The sequence below is a fragment of the Botrytis sinoallii genome (genome assembly GCF_014898435.1).
Source record: "Botrytis sinoallii strain Bc 23 chromosome Unknown BSIN_031, whole genome shotgun sequence".
Taxonomy (NCBI): domain Eukaryota; kingdom Fungi; phylum Ascomycota; class Leotiomycetes; order Helotiales; family Sclerotiniaceae; genus Botrytis; species Botrytis sinoallii.
The window spans coordinates 441,733-464,991 of NW_024066058.1; the positions used below are offsets into that span (position 1 = coordinate 441,733).

General features: G+C 35.1%; 3 protein-coding genes across 3 annotated transcripts; 2 read left to right on the top strand and 1 right to left on the bottom strand.

The window, feature by feature from the left end:
• Positions 1–634: 634 nt before the first annotated feature.
• On the bottom strand, positions 635–1,626 carry EAF02_011342 (uncharacterized protein; the record flags this gene model as incomplete). Its single annotated transcript, XM_038907389.1, has 3 exons — positions 635–990; positions 1,043–1,090; positions 1,143–1,626. The coding sequence occupies 3 exons, from the start codon at positions 1,624–1,626 to the stop codon at positions 635–637; spliced, it is 888 nt and encodes a 295-aa protein (XP_038752869.1).
• Positions 1,627–6,609: 4,983 nt separating this feature from the next.
• Positions 6,610–10,492, top strand: EAF02_011343 (uncharacterized protein). Its single transcript, XM_038907390.1, has 6 exons — positions 6,610–7,099; positions 7,248–7,362; positions 7,416–7,500; positions 7,576–7,634; positions 7,706–9,019; positions 9,072–10,492. Exons 1-6 carry the CDS (start codon positions 6,971–6,973, stop codon positions 9,974–9,976), a joined length of 2,607 nt encoding a protein of 868 aa, XP_038752870.1. The 5' UTR covers positions 6,610–6,970; the 3' UTR covers positions 9,977–10,492.
• A 10,284-nt stretch (positions 10,493–20,776) lies between these two features.
• On the top strand, positions 20,777–23,150 carry EAF02_011344 (uncharacterized protein). Its single transcript, XM_038907391.1, has 3 exons — positions 20,777–21,533; positions 21,670–22,329; positions 22,554–23,150. Exons 1-3 carry the CDS (start codon positions 21,411–21,413, stop codon positions 22,968–22,970), a joined length of 1,200 nt encoding a protein of 399 aa, XP_038752871.1. The 5' UTR covers positions 20,777–21,410; the 3' UTR covers positions 22,971–23,150.
• Positions 23,151–23,259: the final 109 nt, after the last annotated feature.

Consider the following 23,259-nt stretch of genomic DNA (forward strand, 5'->3'; position numbering starts at 1 on the left):
AGACACCTGCCCATCTACCCATCTATTACCATCCATTACCATCAATTACCACATCCACCTCCCAAGCACCTACGCTCACACTCTCATCCACCTCCCTCACACCACAAAGCTTCACAGAAAATAAGATATTCATCGTATCTTCATCCTGCAAGCCAAACAAGTAGAGTAATGTATGACTGCATCTCCCCTTCCACAACATCCACAACATCCATCAATATTAGAAACCCCTTTCTCAATCTCCATATCTATATCTGCCCCTATTCCCAACCCAATGTAAAAATCAAAAAGAAGAAAAAAACTTTTAATACCTAATACAAGCAAATGAAAAAACCACCAAATTGCGTAAAATGTCCCTGAAAAAAATAGCTGAAGAAACCCCATTGATCCGAATAAAAAAAGAAGTATACGCGTAGGCAGCAACGAAAATATTGTAACCATTCCATGCGAACCGCGAAAATACTACCGGGTCCTCATCGTTACAAGCGTTATTCCATCTGCAAACGATCCTTCAAACTTCATCACTGCGAGTATTCCTCAAAGGGATCTGCAAATATTCATGCGCATCTGGAACAATATATTGATAAATATTGAGTACTTCTTCATCACTTCCGAGTAAATCGATTGTCAAGATAAATCAATTCTTAGCAGGTTCCTCATTTTTCTTTCCCATGCGACTCCAACGAGATTCTGCAAGTGGTGCTACTGCAACAGGTTTCTTTTGCGCAACCGGTGCTACCACAGCAGGTTTTGGTACTTGTACTTCAGCAGTAGGAGCTTTGAGAATAGGAGCCTCTCCTAATTTGCGCGTGGTGCTTGTATGTAATCTTTGTAAAATATCGTAGTTGTGGAAGACTACTGGTTGATGTTTGAAAGCATCACTTGGAAGAGATCTGCGTGGTGTTCTGGGGCCGATTTCCATTCCTAATTCGCTGGAGGATGATGAAGAGGAGGATACTTTACTGTTTACAGGACTGGCTGTTTGGGATATAGCTTTGATTACGTTAGTGTATTGTTAAAGTTGAATGAGGAGAGAAATAATTACCTCTACTTTGAGCAACATTTGATGCAGGACTGGCTTTTTGGGACATAGCTTTGATCATGTTAGTATATTGTTAAAGGTGAATAAGAAGAGAAACGATTACCACCGCTTTGAGCAACACTTGATACAGGACTCATACCAACAGCCGAATCGGGAGCATTTGGAACTTGAGTTTTGATTGGAGGAAGAGGAATGGACCGATTGAGTTCTTCGAAAAACGATACATGTTCAATACGAGAATTCCACGTGGGATTATAGCCATCATAACTCGGGGCGCGGGTCGCAGCAGGTGTACGATGAGGAGTGGGATTTGCGGATGAAACGGTGGATAGAGTACTATGCGTACGACTAACCGTTCTCTGACTTCTGCGTCTATTGTGTTCGATGATTTTGGGTCGATCTTCATGTTTCCAAGTGGGAGGGGCGCCGAAAAGGGCATCGACTGAAGCGTGTGATGGAACGTGTTTGTATGGAGCTTTGGCAGCTTCTTCTTCGGCTTTCTTTTTATCCTCTTCTTCGGCGGTGACTTTGGCCTTGTTCTGTGCAATGGCCTTTTTGGTACGTCTAAGCCTTGAGAGAATCGACATTTTGGGTGAAATTGATTATATGTTGTGCGGTATTATGAAGTGAAGAATCAAAGTAAGATACGATGATTCAAGATGATTTGATGTTGAATACTTTAAAGTATCAAATGTGATGAGATGAGATGAGATGAGATGAAATCAGATGAAGAGTATAAAGAGAAAAAGAAAAGAAGAAGAAGAAGTCGAACTCGACAAAATCATAAAAGCGAATACCTACTAGATAGTATTTCAAACTAAAAAGCCGGTTCGAAGAAAGAGACCATATCAAGATATCTAGTATGTATCTAGTATGTATCTAGTATGTATCTAGTATGTATCTAGTATGTATCTAGTATGTATCTAGTATGTATCTAGTATGTATCTAGTATGTATCTAGTATGTATCTAGTATGTATCTAGTATGTATACAAGAAATCGATCTACCTACTAGTACTAACCATCAAACTAACCATCAAACTAACCCCCCGCCGTTTTTTCTTCCACCTTCACTTCCACCTTCTTATTATCAACTATCGATAATTCCACACCAATTCCACCTCAAGTAGTATCTAGCACAGCACTAGATACATCTATCATCCCCATCCGTCCACATCATCCATCACATCCCATCCCATCACATCCCATCCCATCACATCCCATCCCATCCAAGTCCAGAATAACCAAGTTTTTCATCTTAGATACCTACCTACCTACCTACCTAGCATGAAGATCAGAATTTAATTCACATACCTACCTACACTACATAAAATATTCCTACGGCGTATCTATTTATATCATTTCGACTCGTCACAGGTCTGTCACCTCTAGATTTTGGATCTCTCGATTTTAATGCAAATAGGGGGGTTGGATATGATTATATGAAGATTTAGATATATATAGATATATATATCTAGTAATCTATTAAAATAAAATAAAATAAAATAAAATAAAATAAAATAAAATAAAATAAAATAAAATAAAATAAAATAAAATAAAATAAAATAAAATAAAATAAAATAAAATAAAATAAAATAAAATAAAATAAAATAAAATAAAATAAAATAAAATAAAATAAATCTCCATCAATTTTCCCATCTCCCATCTTCCGCATCTACATTTCCAACCTAGAAAAACAAGTATACCTCCCTCCCTCCCTACCTCCCTACCTACCTACCTACGTATCAGATTTCCCCTCGCATATCCATCAAAGACGCCGGAGGGAATTCAAAGAGGAATATGAGGAAATACCTAGTGCCCAGCGAGAGCTTAGCTCCAAGAACGTGTTGATATGATTGATAAACCTCATAGATCGTTTGGCATGTAAGATTACACTACCTACCTACCTAGGTAAAGAGAGGTAGTCTCCTCAACAACGTACTAATACACAAGACAGATCAATCCCAAGTCCACCATGCAATACAATCTAGATCACCTCTTCAATCTCAAATCTTGAATTGAACAGTCAAAATTCAACCGTCAAAATTCAAAATTCAAATCCACCGATCTACCATCTACCATCTACCATCTAAAGATTTTGATAGCTTGACGGGTGGATACCTACCTACTACCTAGCGCTCTACTAAACAAATCTCCCCACCAATCCATCCACTCAGCATCCACAAAATTTTCCTGCTCCCCTCCTCTCCCCTCTCAACATGGGAATTCTCCGGCGCAAACATGTGAAAATTTGTTGGATGGGATATCACGCTCAAACCTTAAATTTCATCTATGATGTCTCGTAGGACATTCACATATATACCTAGTAGATAATAGAAGTAAGCTATCTGATCCTATTTTCCGATAATGATATGATATGATATGATATGTGTGATCTAGACTTACTGATCACCTCGTATCTTCCAGTCACGATTTGGTTCTTTGGATGAACATTTCGACTTACTTATCCAGATTTTTGGTACAAGCAACCAATTAACACTTCACTAGGATTATCTAGCTTATCATAAGCCTCCTGAGAGTATGATCTTGAATATCAACTTCATTTCCACTGTGTATCGATATCTGGAAGAGTATTCGGTGGATCACTTACCGAACAATCATTTTTAGACTTCCAATTTTATTCGAGTACTCGGTGTCTTAGTGATCCTTGGTACCTCTAACACATGTCGGTACAGACTAGGTAGACATGAAAAGAGCATTACCCAGTACCAAAGACCATATGGTGTTGGTAGTACTTACCACCAAAACCATGGAAATCATGTACGAATCCGTGTGTGATGGAGCTTGCCAGGATATCATTTGTCTTAGCCCTATCTCGGTTATGCAACACATTAGGGAGGAAGAGATGGTACTGCAAGTGATCAGACCTTTGAAAATCTACTAAGAAATCTTCCGATGAACTGGTATCGATGGAAGCTTGAAACAGCCTCTCGGTCGTTACCCAAAAGTATAAAATGCCATGTGGGAAATGTTTTGGGGAAATATTTGCAGTCGTTCGATATAGTAGAGCTTGTTGAAGGTATGTGCGAATTTGTGGAAAGTTTATGAAGTATGAATTGTGACATCTCTCAGAAAGATAGACTAACTCAACGGAAGACTTCCTTTCATCAAAGAGAGACCATTACAGAATGAGAACATATCTCAGGAAGATAGAACTATCCACCAAAATGTTAGACCTCAACGTTAAATGAGGCTGAAGCCTTGAGCCATTCTCTACTCGTCGCATCGTTTGCTGCAAAGATTGACCAGAAATACGATACTCAACTACCGGTATGCATTAAAATGTAGTTGGAATAATCGATAGATCAAGAGAAGGTTTTGTTGTTCGGCCAATACCAAGGTTGTCGTTATCAACAAGGACGGGAGGGAAAATTGCTACTGCACTGCACGGTACTGACCTGATTTCATTCATGATGAGAAACGCTCCAATCATCATAAACGAAGATCCAACTTATAACTGCAGCCTCCCGCGTATGCATATTCTCCCCCATGGTACGATTTGAAGCGTACCCAGTATGCATAACATACCGGTGAAGCTTGTTCCTAGCATATCCATTTGTTTATTTGTGTCTTGTTTCTAGAAAGCGGAATGATAAATAAAACCTTGGCAGGTCCGATTTTATGAACCTCCGAAAGATCCGTGATTTTCATGGGGTTGTGAAAAGCGTGACGATTCCGAGCATTGAATTGCACCCATCCGGAGATTTCAACTGTTCGAAAAAGAGAGTTTTCCACAACCCAGTATTGGATTCTTCGTTTTCCAAATCCAGGATCTTGTCACCGAAGAATCGGAGAAGTCTAGTGAGGATAAAATCCTCGGAGAAAAAGCCACGATTCCACGGATTTCCTAGTATTCTCCGCCGCATGAGGACATTGTCCTCAATTGGAGAAATTCCGCTTTGAGTGGTATTGCTAGGACATTTTCCCATCTTCCGTGACGCCTCCCGTCTGGCCAATTGATTCTTGGATGGTGGCTGTAGAGAGAAGGAGATCTAGAACGCTCGACTGAGATATCCGGAAAAAACTACTCGTAAGGAACATGTCAATTCATTTGTGGTGAAAGATTTGGATATTCATCATTATGATGATCATGATCGCAGGCATGTTTAGGTATTTGAAAGAGGCATGTAACGGACGGGAGCGGGGGATCGTATTCGCCAAGACCTTATGATGGACTGTTCAGTGCATACCGGTACTGTCAAATCCCAAGATAAGCAAGCCTACGCAGGACGAGTACAGAGGCTCGAGGATTGGATCTAGGATGTGTACATTTGCATGGCATGGCATGGCATGGCATCGCATGGTAGGTGTATCATTGAGTAGCAAATCCACCCAACAAGTCAAAGAATGAGGAATGATGAGGAAGAATAAGGAAGTTTGAGAAAGTTTGAGAAATTCTATATTATTTCCTTAACAAATGATATATATGTATATTTGTATATTGATTCTTCAAGAAGTACAGCCCCCAAAGAAGTATGAATTTCTTTCATCCGCCAGAGATCTTAAAGAAAGATGGAGATGGGGGCTGAATTATAAGCACTCAACACCCACCCTACGCCCTTAGCAGGATAGATAATTTAATGAACGAGATTCAATCCATCCTCAACAACTCATCATTTGGTATAAATAGTCCTCTCACCCCCAACTTCACATCGACGTGAATACCCGTGGACTTGAACAATATTGTATTCCTTCCCTTTCTTCCCTTCCCCACTACGGAGTACACTGCCCTGCATCAACTGCCGCTCAATCTATCATGCATCGAATGATCCCAGTCCGACAAGGAATATAAAAGTTAACGACGGATGTGAAAATCCATTTTGGACATTCCCCATGTCTCAAGAAGCGCGTGAAAACCGATCCCGACGGAAAAGAGTTTCAAAAAATGAAGGGATGATGGATATCATTTTGATATCGACATGCGATTCAGCCATCACCTACTAGGTAGGTACTCTCACATAGCAAACCTTTCCATCATTCATGCATGTATCTCTCGGGGATCGAATCCAATGCACCATACATACATACCTACCTAGGTACATAGCTGCCAGACGGAAAGATTCGCTTGGAAGATTGTTTATCTCCCAACATTTGAAACACCAGCACAGAACATCGGGTGAGCTCACGATTGGTTGATGGAAGGAATTATTGGACCCCGAAGTATGCTAAAATGAGACACGTGATACGGATCCCAGAGTGGGAGAGTTTATTAGATGATCCCACGGTGCGAGGGTGCCACTCATCTCATGATAAGATCAATCCATAATATCATCAAAGTAATTATACCTGGCTCATCGACTGTGTGAGATCTTCCAAGGGTCCAAACGATAAATCCCGTACATCTTCCATCAAACCAGAGAACACACGTAAAATCAACCTGTGGCCGTATGAATATGAATCCTTTCTGTTGACCTTGGTAAATCATTATTGTTGGTCACCTCAATTTCTATATTTATCACATCTTGCCTTGCTTCACTTGAAGAGAAACTTGCTTGCCGTGCCTCACCTTACCTGGCATAATTTTAGCGAGAGAATTACATGTACGGCGTGAGCGTGTAAAAGTTAATAAGTTGTTCCACTTACAATTTCATCATCCCGAACCCGCACGGCCAACAAGCAGTTGAATTAACCCGCACAACAATCCGAAACCATCGCAATCCATCCCCATTTATTCATTACAAGCAATTATCACCGTCGCTTACTCTATTCATTTCGGATCTCATCGTGGAGAGGTCATTCCATTACCTGAACCAACTTCCCAGTTACGCGCGACTCCGAGGCGCAAACAATCCACTGTGGCGTCCGTTCTCACTCAAACGCAGTCGCAACTGTCTCTTCAACAACACTTGGATATCTCGTCGGAGGTCCTGGAATACGTGCAAGAGGAACTGGAGGGGGAACCACAACCTTTGATGATGGCGCAGGCAGGAGGGCCTAACCAAAATCCGCCAAATGACAAGAGAAGGGTCAAAGTCTATGAGTTGCGCGATGGTGACTGGTTTGATAGAGGAACCGGCTTTTGCAGAGCCGACTTTATGGTTGTATGTTGATGCTTTCATTCTCAATCTTCACGCATGCATCTATTGTCTGCGCGCCGATTGTTCTTGTCCTTATCTCTCTCTCTCTCTCTCTCTCTCTCTCTCGCATTTTCATCGGGACTTGTTGCCTAATCATCTTGAATTTATATAGGATAATGGCCCTGAAAAATCAGACCCTAGAGTAATGGTGCAGTCGGAGGATCAACCAGGTCGTATACTTCTAGAGACTAAGATCGTTAAAGGAGATGAATTTCAGAAACAGCAAGGTATTTGGATCAGCGCATGATTCCCACATTTCATACTAATGCGTGCCATGCAGAAACTCTCATAGTATGGACGGAACCGGATAGTGAGATGGATATGGCTCTCAGCTTTCAAGAAGCAGAGGGCTGCACGGCTGTTTGGTAAGTGGCATGTCGCGATTAACGCGTCACAAGATGGTTGCGCATCCGAACATTTCTGACTGATGCTTACTACAGGCGATTCATCAACAACATACAAACGACTCTGGGTGGACATGGAGGAATTAGTATTGAGGGTAAGTTGAGCAACCTAAAGTTCTACTCATGATATCCTTTTGGCCCTCATGGTACTTACTATTTTCTATAGAAGATATCATATCTGATGATAACATCCCCGAGCTAAACATTCCAACGTCTCTCCCCAATCCTTCATTGGGTAACCTGCCCGAATTGGAAATGCAATTAAGACAATTGAACAGCACAACATCCGGACGCGAAGCCCTTACGAAATTGGTGATCAACGAAAACTACATTCGCAGATTGATACCACTGGTCGAAGTAGCAGAAGATATGGAGGATTTACCAAGTTTACATCGACTTTGCAACATGATGAAGATTATAATTTTGCTCAATGACAATGCAATAATCGAGCATATCGTTACGGATGAGGTGGTTATTGGTGTTGTCGGAGCTTTAGAGTACGATTCGGATTTCCCAAGTCACAAGGCCAATCATCGACTTTGGTTAGGCAAAAAGGATATATATAAAGAAGTTGTCGAGATACCCGATGAGAACATCATGAGGAAGATTCATAATACGAATCGATTACAATATCTCAAGGATGTTGTCCTCGCCCGAATCTTGGATGACCCAACGTTCTCAGTTCTCAACGGTCTTATCTTTTTCAATCAAGTGGAGATTGTCCAATATCTACAGAACAATACAGCAGTTCTCAAGGAACTTTTTGGCATTTTTGGAAACCAAGAGACAGACCAGGAAAGGAAGAAGATGGCTGTACTTTTCATACAACAATGCTGCGCTATCGCGAAGAATTTGCAACCACCAGGACGACAAACGCTATACAATAACTTTTTGAGTCATGGTCTTTTGTCTGTCATTAATTTCGCTCTCAAACACAATGACGTTGGGGTTCGAGTGGGAGCTACAGACGTATTGGTTTCTATGATTGATCATGATCCGCAAATGATTCGTCAAACCATATTTCGACAAATGGCCGAGAAGCAAACTTTGCTGACTGATTCTCTTATCGATCTTCTTCTGGTAGAAGCGGATTTGGGTGTAAAAGCTCAAATAGCAGATGCGATCAAGGTTCTTCTCGACCAAGGTAGTCATGTAGGACCATTGGAAGGACTCTCCAAAGCCAATGGTGCTGAATATGCCGCTCGAATTCGAAACCAAACAGATCCTCAACATGAACTTTTCCTTAATCAATTCTATGAGGAGTCTGCGAAAAAATTATTTAAACCTTTAGTGGATTTGAAAGGACGCGAAGATATGAACTTTACTGTTCATCAAGTATCTTTATTCATTTACTTGATAGAGATTCTTTGCTTTTTCATTAGACAACACATGCACCGCAGCAAATATTTTGTGCTATCAGAAGGATTAGCTCAACGTATCTCTCAGCTTTTGGGGAGCCCAGAGAAGTACCTAAAATTAAGTAAGTCACTGCATTTTAACAGCCTTGAACTTTCTTTACTAACGAACTCTAGCTGCATTGAAGTTTTTCCGAAATTTGGTTGGTTTACAAGATGAATTTTACAATCAACAGATGATGCAAGATCATCTCTTTGAGCCAGTCTTAGACCTTGTCATTGAAACAATGCCTCGAGATAATCTTTTGAATTCAGCTTGTTTGGAGTTCTTTGAATTTATCAAGAATCAAGGTTCTAGTACAAGGGTTTTGGTCAATCATTTGGTGGAAAACTATCGAGAAAAATTCGAGTCAATCACCTATGTTGACACTTTCACAAATTTCATCACAAGGTATGATAATAATCAGGGATTTGCATCGAGTATGGACACTTCATTCCTCGACACCGAAGATGAAAGTCCGAAGAGACCTGAGACAGGTAGAGGTAGTAGATGGGGCTCAGGTATCAAGGACTTAGATGCGGATGAAGAAGCCTATTTCAATACTTCTGACGATGAAGAGGAAAAATCTCAGGATCAGAGTTTGACGAATGGGGAATCACCTGCTTCGCAGCCTTTAGTTGACTATCCATCGGATGAAGAAAATGAAAATTCGGAAAACGATATTTCTGTGGGTATAACCTCCGCTCCATTAAGTCGGAGCCCTTCGCCAAAGCCATTAGCTTCCAAAGATTCCAGTGGAGATGAGTTAGTATTAACTCCTACTTCTTCCACACCAACTCCACCAGAAAGGCTATCGGAAAAACGCAGGAGAGAAGAAGATGAAGAAGATGAACTCGGCAAACTTTCCCATCACAAACGAAGAAGTTCTACGAGTTCTACGACATCAACCAATAGCGTGTTGAGGAGGAAACCAAGCTTCAACAAAACACGAGATGGTAATAATGGACCTAAAAAGATTGCAATCAGTTTAACTCCAGCTATCAAAACTGGTGGCGATAGCCCTGGTGGCAGTTCAAGTTGACATACTGTTACGTTGATTTAAAAATCTTTTTTAATGGAAGATTAAGATTCTTCGGAGGACATTGGCGCTATTTAATTGCACGACATGGAGTTTGGGCGAAAGGAAGGGAAGGAAATGGAATTGTTGCTGATTGATTGATATAAACATTCACTCAGTTCAAACCAGTGACAGTGATTGCTTTATTGGTTTGCTTTTAATTTTGGCGCCAATTGTTCAATTTTGCTTGCATCAAGATTCTTGGCTTTGGCTTGATTTTTTCGCTTTGGTTGAAAGGATGGGGAGGGAAACTTTGCGGAATTCACTTGATTGTCAATTACTTGTACAGTAGAATTGGGACAGCGATATTTCTGGGAATGAAGGGATGGATAGGTGGGATGGGATGGGAGGAAAATCAAATGATTAGCGAAGGAAAGGGGAGAGGGCAGAGGAGAGAAGAGAAGAGAAGAGGAGAGGAGAGGAGAGGAGAGGAGAGGAGAGGAGAGGAGAGGAGAGGAGAGGAGAGGAGAGGAGAGGAGAGGAGAGGAGAGGAGAGGAGAGGAGAGGAAATGAAAAGATGAGAAGAGATGAGTTGATATCAGATGAATTGATATTATCTTTGTCAAGTAGATGTTGATATTGATGACAGCATGAAATGAAGATTTTCAGCACTTTGATTGATTGATTGATTGATTTTGAATGGTATGAATGATTTGAATGCAGGAATCGAACTATTAAAATTCATTATTGAGATGTAATGTGATGTGATGTCATACAATAAATGAATGAATGAATGAATGAATGAATGAATGACATTAACACTATGTCTTGAAGAATATATATTATATATTCTAGGAAATCTATTCTCTCCCCTTTTTCCATCTCATTCTCATTCCATCTCATTCTTATCTCATTCTCATTTTATTCCTATCTTATTCCCATTTCATTCCTATTTCATTTCTATCTCATTCCTATCTCATTCCCATTATCTAATGTCTTATATCTTTTTTATATATCTTTTTTATATATTTTGATACATATCTATCTATTATTAAACTTCATTTTTATAAGTTAGACTTTCTATATTATAAGTAAGTATAAAAGGTTATCTATGATTTTATTTTGTTTTATATAAAATATAAAGTATGAAATATAAAGTATAAAGTATAGGAAATAAGAAATAAATAGGATTGAAAGTTAGAAACTGAAGGCTAGCGATTATATTAGATTAGATTTGAAATATTATTTATTATATAGAAAACAAGAGTTATATATAGTAACTATAATACTTCTATAATATAGAATCTAGTATATAATAGATATAATTATTAAAACGAATATATAATAAATGTCATGGGATCACCTTTGGGAATATTCATGTTGGTTCAATAATGAGATCAGGAATACGGGAGACGTGGTTCCCACTATCATTAGTAGGCCCCTAAATGTCTGTATTGTATTCTGTCTAAAGAGCTAGCTAATGAGGGGAAGTAGTAGGCCTTATATAGGCACTACTGAAAGAGCTAGTCTCCTTCGCATTCGCCTAAATACCTTTGATATAGTAGCTATTATATTGAAATCATTTTTTTGAAGTGAATTCCCTTATTCACACACTCGGAACTCTTTTTTATGGCTTCAAATATAATGGCTGAAAAGAAATTCGTAAAATCATAAAATCCTCTATTTGCTAGTTAAAGTCCCTGATCTTTTATTAGCAGAATTAATCCCTTCCTTTAATCCCGTTCCACTCACTTTATTGCCTTGATATTGATTTTATTCGTATTAATCAGATTAGCAAGAGCTTGATATAGCTTTCCTTTTGTTATTGCATCAGCCGGATTAGTCGAACCATCAATCCAGATCACTTCAACGATCTCCCTCCATTTGTAGGATTGATGTAATGCTATGATATCAATCATTAATCTCTTTTCATTAATTATTCTCAGTTTTGTAAGTAGGTTGTATAATGATTTGGAATTAGTGTACAAAACTAATAAAATCTCCTTGTCGAAAATAATGTTAACTATAGAAGTGATTGTTGTATCGATATTGAATTCCTGAACTAATCTATATAGCTTGAATATCAAAACACTGTATATAATTCTTTTGTATTTAATAAATAATCAATAAATGATATTAGTATTATTGTGTTTATTTATTATAACAATCATATAGCCTATTTAGAACAAATAATCCTTATTATTCACAAAAGAGGTATCAGCAAAAATAACAATCTTAAGTGAATCTAAGTCAAGTGGTATATATTTGAATCCTCTAATAGAGTTTTCTTTTTATTATTTGATATACTTGTTTAATGCTGCAATATCATTCTTACCAAATTGAATTATTTGTATTACTATAAACAAATCGAAAGATGCCTTGGGTTGATATATAGTTATAATATATACTCCACAGGCTCATTGTATAACATACTATTTACATATAGAAGCATACTTCCGAATCTTGCTACATATACCATATATATCCATAGATCTTATAAATACAAGCTATAGATTACTGTATTGCCTCTCCTGATTAAAATAAATATTATTATTTTTGAATATAAAAATAACATTATTAAACTTTAATAAATGATCATAAATAAATTCCTTATGATTCTTAGCCATAAAGTCAGCTTACTTGAATTGCTTATTCTCAGTTTATATAAATATATTATCCCTAATGATGAATGTATTATTTATCTAAAGCTTTATAATATCAAATCTAGTCCCCTTATTATTAGTATACAAAAAATAAGGGTTATATATAGATTACTGCATTTTAAGCTTTTTGTAATGATGAGTATGGTATATCCAGAACCAATAGTTTCCTACCTCAGGAATATTATATAATAGCTTAACAATAAGTAAAATCATATTGGTTGGTAGATTCATTTCTTTCAAAATATGGATATAAAAAGTGTAATGTAAATTCGAAGTGGATTGAGTATATGCCTAAATAATATTTCGAATATATACTTCTATACTTGTTTTTCGAGTACTCACAATTAGTAAGATTAAAATACATTAATATAATTATTGAATTGTTAGGGATTGTATCAATATAGATATCTTATTAATATTATTATATGCTTGAATAACTAATCTCGACTTACGGAATTCAGTATTCGTTCTTTTATTCTTAATCTTATCAACAAATCGCAATTTAAAAATATATATATTAAAAAGAATATCCGAAAATGATATAACCTTGAATACACTCTTAATTGTTAATCTATCAATCTCTTTTTTCCTGGATTCTTTATATATAATAGGATCCTTGGGATTAGTAGTAAAACATTCAGGATAGTAATCTTGTATATAAGCTCGAATCTGAGATATAACTATTTATGGGAAAGATGTTAGTATAGATATCTAATTGTTTTTGAATAAATTCAAGAGAGATTCCTCTGGATTTGTTGTATATGTGATTACTGTTTTTGAAGAAGGCAATATAACTTTATCGGAATTTGATAAAGTTATCTCGAAATTAATATTATGATTAATTTCTTTAATCTCCTTAATATATCCAGTTTCTAAATACTTATAATACAGCTTTATCAATATAAATCTAAATCTTGTAGGTCTATAAGGTAGATCAAAAGTATATATCTTCCTTTCCATACTAATAAATGAAAAAGGTCCTTTTTATTTATTAATAGCTATTCCATTATTCTCTCTCCAAACCAAAACCTTGCTATTTAATAGCAAGTCATAAAGTATAGTTGTAGAGGATCCGTTACATATATTCAAGGTCTCTCATACTTGTATAAAACTATATAATTTATAAATCTCTATCATAGCTTTAAAGATTATAGTAATATATTATTAAATAATAAATATTAAAAAGCTAATATCAATTATACAGAGAAAAATACCAAAAACAAATAAAATAGATACTAAATCATCAAATCCAGTAATATCATTAATTATCTTTATAACTATTTGAAATATAATTGCTTTGTAAATATTAAGTTTATAAACTTCTTTGTAAATAATCTTATAAGATCTTTATAATAGTATATAAAATCTTTTAATAATATTGATTGAATAATATATCTTTATAGGGACTGTCTTTATCTGAATAAATATTGACATAGTATATTGTTGAAACTCTCTTCTAATAAAATTGATATTAATATTATAAATAATATATTCTGATAGACCAATATATATATCGATCCAATATTTATAGAGTTTATTCCATATATACTTTACAGATATATTGCTTAGCTATTAAGCGACTTGAAAACATATAGCTTTATCAACAATATATAGGATTGGATTATTGTTAATATAAAGTATATTGATAAATATAATATAATTGAATTCAAAATCCTTATTGGGTAAAGAGAATTTGAATCTATTGGGTGACTTGCTATAAATTTGATAATAGTAATAAAACTTGGTAAGTTATTTGATTATTTCAAAGTCTTTATTGTACCTGGAGTGTTTAAGTACTTTATAGAACTTATATATAGATAAATAACTAAACCGATAATGAATTTATTGTAATTCGATTTTGGTAAGATAGCAATCATTACTATCAATAGAATAATTAATTAATCTCTCAACATTGATATTTCATAGCAAAAATGCATAGCCGAATTATTGATACACAGAATAAACGCCTTTAGATATAATAGCAACATTATCAAGGTTATCATACTTGAATCTAAGTCTATTTATATTGGCTAAAGAAAACAAGAATAGAAGATCAGCTTCCATTACATTCCATTTTATTTCTTCAAATAAAAGCTTGATATAAAACGAACCAATAAAAATCGTTGCTTTAATACTATATTGAATTATTACTTATCCAGCAATAGCTTTATTATATTCAATATTCTCGATCTTCTTTCATATCAAATATTGATTATATTCAATAGATAATCTCTTAATCACATTTGTATCAATTATAATGCTGAAGAATGTATCAGCATTATATTGCTTACCACTTGTAATGAATATTTCAGTTATCAATTTATAAGTGTTTGTAATATTATTAAGATCAATTGTTATTAAAGAATTATTACAAACACCTATTGAGATAAAGAATATTCTAAAGATCTCTTCAGAACTACTTGTATCAATAAAATACTGATTAATGAGATAATCATTATTATTATTACTATCACCATCTCGATTATCTTCTTATCCGATATCAATAACGAACTAATTATATTGTTTCATAAAGCTCTTATTATCAAGATTGTTATATTTAATATAGTAATTCATCTTAAGTTGATCTTTCTCTTTTTGTATATATTTATAATATCTATAGCCCTTCTTTTTATAATTAGAAAAATAATAATTGTTCTTATCCTTATTAGCTAATGTAAAGAAGGATTGTTGACCAATATATTTATTATAAGGTTTCCGAAAAGAAAAGTCTAAAAATACATTATTATAGAAATATTGATCTATAAGGAATATCTTAAGTAAAAGGTATAATTTTGGAAATGCCTTTCAATAAGAGTCGATAGTCTGTTTAATCTAATTAATAAACTTTGTAATAATTGGATGAGGATTACATATCACAAAATGACACTCCAAAATACTATTATACATAGACAAAATCTTAATATAATATAATTGAGGATTGTGTATTATCCTGGGAATAGTATACTAAAGAAAGCGTAAATCTATAATTATTATATTAAATACTTTCTAAGGCTTTGTAAATAGATTTTTCTTAATATAATTCTTGAAAATAATATTATTTCATTTAAAAAGCATATTCTATTGATATTTAGATTCTTTAAAATTATTGATTATTATATTGTACAAGTCTTGATATAAATCAGAAAGACTGCTAAGATTTATCTAATAATAATTTCTAGTTGTGCTTGTAAGTATAATCGGAAAGGCTGTTATAATCATTTTTATTGGTATAAATATCTTGTGATAATGCTTTTCGAATATAAAGATTTTCAAATCAAAGGAATCATCGATACCCTTATATCTATTATTATCTCTATAGATTTTCAAAAGATTAATAAGATAATAGCTCTGATTGTATTGATTATTGTTTTTGTAATTAGAATGATTAGAATGATCCCTATCTCTATCACCTCTATTACTATCTCTATCATTATTACTGCTGCCTTTATCATTATTGTTATCTCAATCATCATTCTAATCGTTATTATCATCTGGATTATTATTATTATTAGGTAATCCTATAAAAACATCAATCAATAAAATTCTAGAGTCTGATTTGATACTGGTAAAGGTATACATGGGACTTGTATATCCCCAGATTGGAATGGAGCTAGTCTTTTATGTATATCAAAAGGAATAATCGAATCACTTATAATTTTGCTAGGTTTTAATAAAGTTAAATAACTAGCTGAAGTATTATTCTGAGGTTCAATAAAAGGTTTAACTTATGATCTCAAATTGAGTCCAATAAGAAGGTAGATTTATTTTGTAGATACAAATGATTATACCTTATTAATCTGATATTTCAAAAATTGATCTGTAATCCAATCATAATACTTTTTGTAAAGAAATGCTTTCATTAAAATATTATCGAGATTTGCATTTATATTGATATAAACTCTATAATATCACAAAACCTTGCAAAAGTTATATAATATCAACTTATTAATACTTCTGAATAAAGCTCATCAAATAAATTCGAAATCGAATATGATTATATTCTAAAGAGATACATTAATAATCCTTATATTCGAATATACAGCTATTCGAAAAAGAAAGTATTTATCAATCTAATACTTTATTCTTATTTTGAATATATATTCTTTATAAAATTATCTAGCTTTATTGAAATCTTTTGAAAAGAAATAGTTTTGAGATTCTCTTTTGAATTTCAAATCCTTAGTAGTTTTCTAAGTTTTTCTTTCTTTAATTATTATTTTGTTAGAAATATAAAGATTAAAAAAAAACAAAAGGATAAGGAGGAGCATTGGTTATATTTTCGTAGAAAGAAGTCTTGAACTTTTGTTATAAAAAATTGGTATCATTAGTTATCGTATTAATAAATCCTTTTATACCAATGGATTAATCAGATGAAATAGGTTTCTTATCAGTATCGAGTTTCTTGCTAGCTTGCTTAGAGTTAGTGCTAGCGCTTCCCCGGGATGTTATAATATTGATAACAGGAAATAAAAGAAATAAAAGTGAAAAGATATTTTGAATAAATAAATTAAATAATTTGTAATATTACTAATTAGTATTAGTTTAATAATGAGATTAGGAATACGAGAGACATAATTCCCATTATCATTAGTAGGCCCCTAAATGTCTGTATTGTATTCTGTCTAAAGAGCTAGCTAATGAGGGGAAGTAGTAGGCCTTATATAGGCACTACTGAAAGAGCTAGTCTCCTTCGCATTCGCCTAAATACCTTTGATACAGTAGCCATTATATTGAAGTCATTCTTTTGAAGTGAATTCCCTTGTTCACACAATTCAGAAGCTTTATTGCTGAGCTAAATGCTTAAAAGACTAGGAGGTAGAACTAAAAGTTCTACCTTACTCTCACATATATAGTAGGACAGAATAGGACAGAAAGGGCTTAGTGTTATCTCGTAATATTATCCTTTTCCTTAAGATATAGTCTCCATACCATCACCTACTAGAAGGTTTCAGGATTTAGGATTCTGGATTCTAATATCTTAGGTATTTAGATAGATAGATAGGATCTATATATACTAGTTTTCAAATCAATAAAGGCTTGTAAGCTATAAATGGACTCCCCACACAGCTCTACTTATAATCAAGAGTAGTTTTATTTAATATCATGGAATTATCTTTAGGAATATTCAAAAGCTTTACCGCTGAGCTAAATGCTCAAAAGACTAAAAGGTAGAATTGGAAGTTCTACCTTACTCTCACATATATAGTAGGACAGGACAGGATAAAAAGGGCTTAGTGTCATTTTGTGATAATAAATACAAACTTGAAATTATTGTAATTTTCTAATCTAGAATTATTTAATTTAATTGAAATTAGTAATAAAAGAATAAATTAAATATATTTTGAATATAAGACTTTATCTAATTACATCTGAATTTTTTATATATCTTTTTTTCTTTCAAATTAACTCTTATATAATTTATTTATTTATTTATTTATTTATTTATTTATTTATTTATATTAATTAACGTCTGTTTTAGACCTCCCGAAGGGTATTTAGACATGTCAGGATAAAGAGTTACAAATATAGAAGAGTGCTAATATATATACTAGTAAAACCTTAGAGGGGAAATTCAGTTTTTCTTGTATCGCTTGAATTTAATAGTTTAATATCAATAAGAGAAACTGTTTGCTTCTTTATAATTACAATTACTGAATTTAAAACAATCGCCTCAAAAATTGATCTGAAAAAAAGAATAATAAATTTAATAAATGAATTTGGTTTTGTATTTCTCTTTATAACTAATAATTAGAGGAATATAATTAAATATCATTTGAATAGCTAGGTATTAGTATTTGTATATACTTTAATAAGGTAAATAAAGCCAGCCTTTTAGAATTTAAAAGCTTTCTCTTCTTAGATAAACTAATCTCTTTTTTGTTATACAATATCCTTCCTCCTTTCCTTCCTTTTCTTCTTTCTTTTATTATAATAATATTATTATTGTAAAGGATATAGAGCTTAATTACTCTAATTATTGTTTATAGGAATAAAGAGTAAGCTTAATAAAAAAATAAGATATTCTACTTTTATAAAAAGCTTTTCATTTTTTATTTTGATTGAGTAAAAGAAAAGTAAATTGTATAATAAAAATTCAGATATTCAGAAAAGTGTGAATTTATCGAAAATATAAAGAATATGCTATAAACACCAACAAGTATTTTTTCTAAAACCTTTCTTCTTTTAATTATTATCAATCTAGTCTTTTATTCAATTAGATTGATTTAAAGTATTTCTTTATTTATTGTTTATTATATGTTATTTAATATATAGTGTTTTATGTAATTTATATTTTCTTTATATCAAAATCTCCTAGAGAGTATTTAATAAATAGATTATTTGTTATTCTTCTGTATATTTAGCTTAACAATTTGTTTTAAAATATATATATCGTAATTGCTTATTTACTTATTCATAACTATTATATAGACAAAAAGACCATTGTCCTCCGCAAGGAGCCCGGCTGGTTCAGTGGTAAAGTGATCGGGCCACTCTCCCATTGTTCTACGATATAAGATTATAGCAACGAAATTTTCGTATATATAGACTAATCCTTATCTTTAGGATTCATATGGATTTACTCTATATGTTATCTCATAGACTATTTTAATATGGATCTCATAACATAGCTCCTTTAAGCTTCAATAATTTATTACTAATCCTAATAGAGCTTTTCTATTATAAGCCGCAAAAGCAATCGATCAAGTGCTGAGGAGGAACTAGTGATCCCCTTTCCAGCCACTACCACTATGCCTATGCACTACTCCGCTATCAAACAGAACTACTATTCCAGCCGCTCCTTTTAAATGGCCTAATAGCCGAACCCTCCGCTCCTCTGGAGCACCATCACACATATACCTGTTTTTTTGAAGCGGTATACCTATATATACCATTCCTGTTTATAAAATATGATTCTATAACAGAAGTAATTATACAATCAGAGCGCTCCTCTCCATGAGCAAAAGGAAACGCTAGGAATATGGGGCCAATCAAACAGCCCTATTTGCAATCATTATACTAGCTTGTTTAGGATATATAGAAGGAACTGGGTTTACCCTATAAGGTTTTACTAGCATACACATCAGCGCCTTTCTGTATTTGTAACTCTAGATCTAGTCACATCTTTCATACCCCTTGGGAGGTCCTCCACAAGACGTTAATCACTATAAATAAATAAATAAATAAATAACTATTATATACATTTTCATATACTTTATAGAGCTATTTCATTTATCTACCTCAAGATATTCCATTATCATACAAGTCCTGTTAGCTCTGAGTATTCTTACTTCATTTGATCAAGATGTACAACTCCTCTTTCTTTAATAGTAATATCCTTAGGTTTGTAGCCAGCACCGCGTACAGGTAGGACTTCGTCTTCGCCGACCACTCTTATATAATATTAATAGAGTAATATATAAAAGTTATACTTAGTTAGTTTGTATTTAATCGTTATTACTATAAAGCTTTTAAATTAATATACTTCAGATTTTTGAATTTAGAATAATGCGAGTTAGTTAGAGTTTATTCTAATAATATTATATAAGTTATAGAGGAGATAATCACAATAATAAACATATAATTAATGATTAATTAAACTCTCTATATTCTCTTATTCTGAATAATCTCAAAATTGAAGATTACTGAGTATTTAAATTTATATTTATTTTGTATCTACATTTATAGAATTACTTATATTTATAGGGTTTTTATATCGATTATAGTATTTCACTTACTACTACTTACTTTCTAGCTTTTAATTATATTAGATAAAAGTATTTAATTACCTAGGTAGTTATATAGCGATTCTATATTTATTATACTATGAATATAAAAAGCCCTCATTTCCTCCTAGATAGGTAGATAAGCTACAACCTGCCGCGTCAGCTAATTCAATCGGATCTTGTATTGTATTTAAATTCGATTCAATTCGATTCAATTCAATTCAATTCGTAGCCGAAGGTAGGTAGGTAGGCTCGTAGGTACATAGATACTCGTAAGTGTCCCCAGATTAGATGAGACGCTTGGACCAGAGTGGATGGGCGGTGGACGGTGGGCTGTAACATGACATGGTACATACTCCGTACGGTACATGGTAAGGGTACGAGGTGAGGCCGTGAGTTTGGTTTGGTTTTGGGTTTTGGAGAACGTGTTCTTATGTGCATATGATGATTGAGATTGAGATTGAAGATTGAGATTGAAGATTGAAGATAAATTCTAACCGGCTCCAATTGATTCAATTGATTTATTTATTTATTTATTTATGGATTTATTTTGTTAGTCCTGGGTTTACTTGTTCGATTTTTTCATTTACTAAGGTACTTACTCACCTGGGTTGGGTATCGGTATCTTGGTTGATTTTAATTATTTTGGTCCGGTCGGCACGTACATACATACATAGGTACTTGCATACTTACATACATACGTTCCTTTCTGAACGAGTGAGTGGGTGTTCTGTGGATTGGAGATCTGTGGATTGGAAAAATTGGAGGAATCAGAGAAATTGGGGGAATTGGAGGGGAATTTGGATGTTTGGAGGGCAAGTCGGAGCTGAGGGGAATTGTTGATTGTGATTGCGATTGTGTGCGATTGTGATTGCGATTGCAGGTTTCGAGAATCTGGGTTGCGCGCAACGAACAGAACGAGCGGCTTTTGCGATTCGATTGATTGATTGATTGCTTGCTTGCTTGATAATTGTATCTGCGGAATTCCTAGCGCATTTCGAGGATTCGAGAAAGGGAAGAAGGAAAAGAAAGGAAGACGGAGGAATCTTGCTACTCTACTTAAACTTCGATATGGAGGGGTTACTCGAACTTCCGTTGCAGATATTAGGGGGATTATGGGAGGTGGTGAGGGATACGCCGGCGCATATATTGGGGTTGATTTTGATCGGGTTGGTGGTTGTAGGATTAGGTTGTGTGAGTTTATCTTTTCTTTCTCTTTGGGGGGGTTTGCTGGGGGTTATGATTATCAGAGAGAGATTTATCTTCTGGGATGGGAAATGGATCTTATACTTTAGAAGTTTGGAAATCATGCTAATACTATACAATCCAGATATACGCTCTCCTCCTACTCGTCGCGCCCGTCCCCAGACCTCCCTACCCATCCGAAAAAACATACATAACCACCACTGCCTCCGGCACCACCGAAACCAAGCCCTTAACCTGTTGGTATGATTCTTGGGTCGCGCATCGCGAAGCCTCGGTTTCGAAGAGTGGTTCATCCGCGCAAAATAATATCCGCACCGGGGCAATCGAACCCGCAACTCTAGAAATGAGTCTGGTGGTGCCGGCATATAATGAAGAGGAACGGTTAATCGGCATGTTGGAAGAAGCGCTTTCGTTTCTCGATACGACATATGGACGTGTGGCGAAAGGAAAAGGGACGGGAACGGGGTATGAGATTTTATTGGTGAATGATGGGAGTCGAGATCGCACGGTGGAGATCGCGTTGGAGTTTTCGCGGAAGAATGATTTGCACGATGTTTTGAGAATTGTGACGTTGGAGGAGAATCGCGGGAAGGGAGGTGCGGTTACGCATGGCATGAGACATGTGAGGGGGGAATATGCGGTGTTTGCTGATGCGGATGGAGCGAGTCGGTTTGCGGATTTGGGGAAGCTTGTAAAGGGGGTTAAGGAGGTGGTGGATGAGGAGGGGAGAGGTGTGGCGGTGGGAAGTAGAGCTTGGTTGGTGGGAAGTGAAGCGGTTGTTAAGGTATTTTTCTCTCTTTTTTCACATCACATTCCATTGAGCGGAGATTGGTAGCGTGACGGAGGGAAACAGTTTACGTTTTCTTTTCTTCACTTCACCATACTATATTTCCTATTTCTACTTCCACCAACCCCCTCCTTACCCCCCAATCCATCTATCCATCTATCCATCCTTCCATCCTTAACCCCCCATCCCCAAAAAACAAAACTAACACCCCTCCCCCATAGCGCTCCGCCCTCCGCAACACCCTAATGCATTCCTTCCACCTCCTCCTCCGTCTCCTCACACCCCCCGCCACCTCCCGCATCCGCGACACCCAATGCGGATTCAAACTCTTCACTCGCGCGGCCCTCCCCCACATCATCCCGTATATGCATGCCGAAGGCTGGATTTTCGACGTCGAAATGCTCATGTTGGCTGAGAGTGCGCCGGGTGTGGAGGATGGAGAGGGGGAGGGGGAGAAGGGAAGAGGAAATGGGAATGGAAAAGGAAAAGAAAAAGGAATCAAAGTTTCTGAACAGCCGATTGCCTGGCAGGAGGTCGGAGGTAGTAAATTGAATGTTATGTGGGATAGCTTGGGGATGGCGTGGGGATTGGCGGTTTTGAGAGGGGGATGGGGAATGGGGGTTTGGAGGAGGAGGTGAGGTGAGGTGAGATTTTGGGAAAGGGTTGGGTTTTGTGAGAGGAGATGTTGGGTTATATAGGTTATTGATAGTTGGTTGATAGCTGGTTGATAGCTGGTTGATAGCTTGCTTGGTAGATAGATAAATAGATAAATAAATAAATAAATGAATAGATGGGTTGATAAATAGCGGGTAGCAGATTACTGGTAGCTAGTTGATAGTAGCTGGTTGATAGATAATTGCATAGATGTATGTATGTATATACGTATCTGTATGTGTATCTGTATCTGTATATGTATATATATATAAA